The sequence below is a fragment of the Dipodomys ordii genome, unplaced genomic scaffold (genome assembly GCF_000151885.1).
Source record: "Dipodomys ordii isolate 6190 unplaced genomic scaffold, Dord_2.0 Scaffold115, whole genome shotgun sequence".
In the NCBI taxonomy this organism is placed as follows: Eukaryota; Metazoa; Chordata; class Mammalia; order Rodentia; family Heteromyidae; genus Dipodomys; species Dipodomys ordii.
Genome location: NW_012267331.1, coordinates 1824359 through 1826633, shown reverse-complemented (window position 1 = coordinate 1826633; position 2275 = coordinate 1824359). Strand labels below are relative to the sequence as shown.

The 2275-nt window shown below is 63.2% G+C and overlaps 1 protein-coding gene across 1 annotated transcript in view; it reads left to right on the top strand.

Annotated features, from left to right (window-relative positions):
• The first annotated feature begins 1340 nt into the window (after window positions 1-1340).
• The window catches only part of Adi1 (acireductone dioxygenase 1), a 3539-nt gene continuing 2604 nt past the window's right edge, over window positions 1341-2275 (top strand). Inside the window, exon 1 of the mRNA XM_013028875.1 lies at window positions 1341-1613. Within this exon, the coding sequence (XP_012884329.1) occupies window positions 1341-1613 (273 nt within the window). The remainder of the gene's footprint in view (window positions 1614-2275) is intronic.

Here is a 2275-nt window from a genome sequence, read left to right as displayed (position 1 = left end):
CCCCCCGCCCTCGTATTTGCCCCCTGTCGGGTTCACCGCGCAGGCGCCCCCTGGCGGGCCCGGCCGGCAGGAAAGTGTTGAGTGTTAATGCAGTCGGAGCCGAGGTATGGAAGCGCCGCACCCGGGATTCTCACCACCGTTGGCAGCTAAGGGCAAAGAGGACAGAACAGGTTAACTTCTTTTTGGTCGGTCGTGGGGCCTGAACTCCGGGCCCGGGCGCTGCCCCTCACCTTCCGCTCAAGGCCGGCGCTCTACCACTGGAGCCACAGCGCCACTTCCGGCTTTCTGGTGGTGTGTCATGTCCGGGCTGGCTTTGAACCACGATCCTCAGATCTCCGCCTCCTGAGTAGCTGGGATGACAGGCGAGAGCCACCCGCGCCAGGCCTGGAAGATGTTCTTTCTCTGGGAAGGAGAGCTAAACTGAACAGCTCACAATTCTCATAGGCTCCCACGCAGCTTAGGGTGGAGTTAGCCCACACCCAGGATTGAAGTCTGGGTTCCGTTAAGCCAGGACTGGAACTCTCTGTGTTCTCAGTGTTTCCAGAGGAGGCATTCTAACTCCCAACTTTCAGTCTCACAGCTTGTGTTTTCAGGCTCTCACACGAGGTGACATTGGGCTGGACCTTAAAGAGTAGGAAGAATTGTGATAAAACGCTGAGAAGACGTTTGGAAGGACTGGCCAGACCTAGGATGTGCACGTGTGAAGGGTTTTTACTGTTACTACTAATTATAGTTGAGAAGTGTGGCCCGGGCTGGCCTCGCACCCGGGAGCCTCCTTCCTCGGCCTCCCAGTGGCTTGGGTTACAGCTGTCACCTCCCTTGGCATGGTGTGGTTAAGAGGAGCACAGCCAACAGTGCTGTGGCTTAGAATACTGACTTAGAAACGGGTTGGCAGGGAAGCAGGAAATGGGTAATGGAGGGGAGGAGGCTGCTGTCCTGGTTGGGCCAAGCCTGGTTGGCACGTGGGGTGGAGACCCTAGCTGGGCCTGGCTGGCAGGGCGGGATCTAGCTGGCGTTTCCACCAGCCGGAGGAGGGGTCTAGATCTTCACCTGGCTGGGGCTGGTGGAGGGGCCCAGAGCTTCTCCTGGCCGGGGATGGGGGAGGGGCTTAGATCTTCACCTGGCTGGGGCTGGTGGAGGGGCCCAGAGCTTCTCCTGGCCGGGGATGGGGGAGGGGCCTAGATCTTCACCTGGCCCGGGATGGGGGAAGGGCCTAGAGCTTCACCTGGCTGGGGATGGGGGAAGGGCCTAGAGCTTCACCTGGCTGGGGCTGGTGGAGGGGCCCAGAGCTTCTCCTGGCCGGGGATGGGGGAAGGGCCTAGAGCTTCACCTGGCTGGGGATGGGGGAGGGGCCTAGAGTTTCACCTGGCCGGAACATCAGAGGTGAGGAGGGTGCGGCGTCCCGGGACGCGGCGAGCCCACGCGAGGAAGGGGGGAAGGGGGGATGGGTGCTCGGGGCTGACGCCGGCTGCTTCCGGTTCAATCTCGCCCAGCTGGACGCTGACAAATACGAGAATGACCCCGAGCTGGAGAAGATCCGCCGGGAGAGGAACTACTCCTGGATGGACATCATCACCATCTGTAGAGAGAAACTCCCCAACTACGAGGAGAAGGTGAGCAGCGGAAGGGGCTGGGGGCGGCGCGGGGCGTGGCCCGCGGAGGGGGCGTGGCCCGCGGAGGGGGCGTGTCTGTGGGGGTGTTGGAGGCTGTGGAGGGCGTGGCCCCGCGGAGGAGGGCGTGGCCCGAGGAGGGGGCGTGTCCGTGGGGTGTTGGAGGCTTGGAGGGCGTGGCCCGAGGGAGGGGCGTGTCTGTGAGGGCGTGGCCCGAGGAGGGGGCGTGGCATGGGCAGGGCTGTGGGGAGCGGGGCGTGGCCCGAGGAGCTCAGGACTTGCCCTGGCCACTGGCAGCAGCGCTGCCCTCCCAGTGCTTTTCCTTTTTTTTTTTTTGCCAGCCATGGATGGAGCTTGAACTCTGGGCCAGGCGCTGTCCCTCAGCTCTCCAGCTCAAGGCGAGCGCTCTACCACTTAGCCACAGCGCCACTTCGGCCTTATCTGTGTATGTGGTGCTGAGGACTCGAACCCAGGGCCTCGTGCGTCTTAGGCAGGCACTGTACCACGGAGCCACCTTCCCAGGCCTCCCCGCACGGAAGCACCCGTGCTGGCAGTGGGGCTTCCTCCGGGTGCTCCTGGCGTGCTCCCAGCTCTCCTCCCTCCGTTCTTCCCGGAGCTGGGCTGTCTGTCTCTCTGGTGTTCTTGGAGCTGGGCTGTCTGTGTCT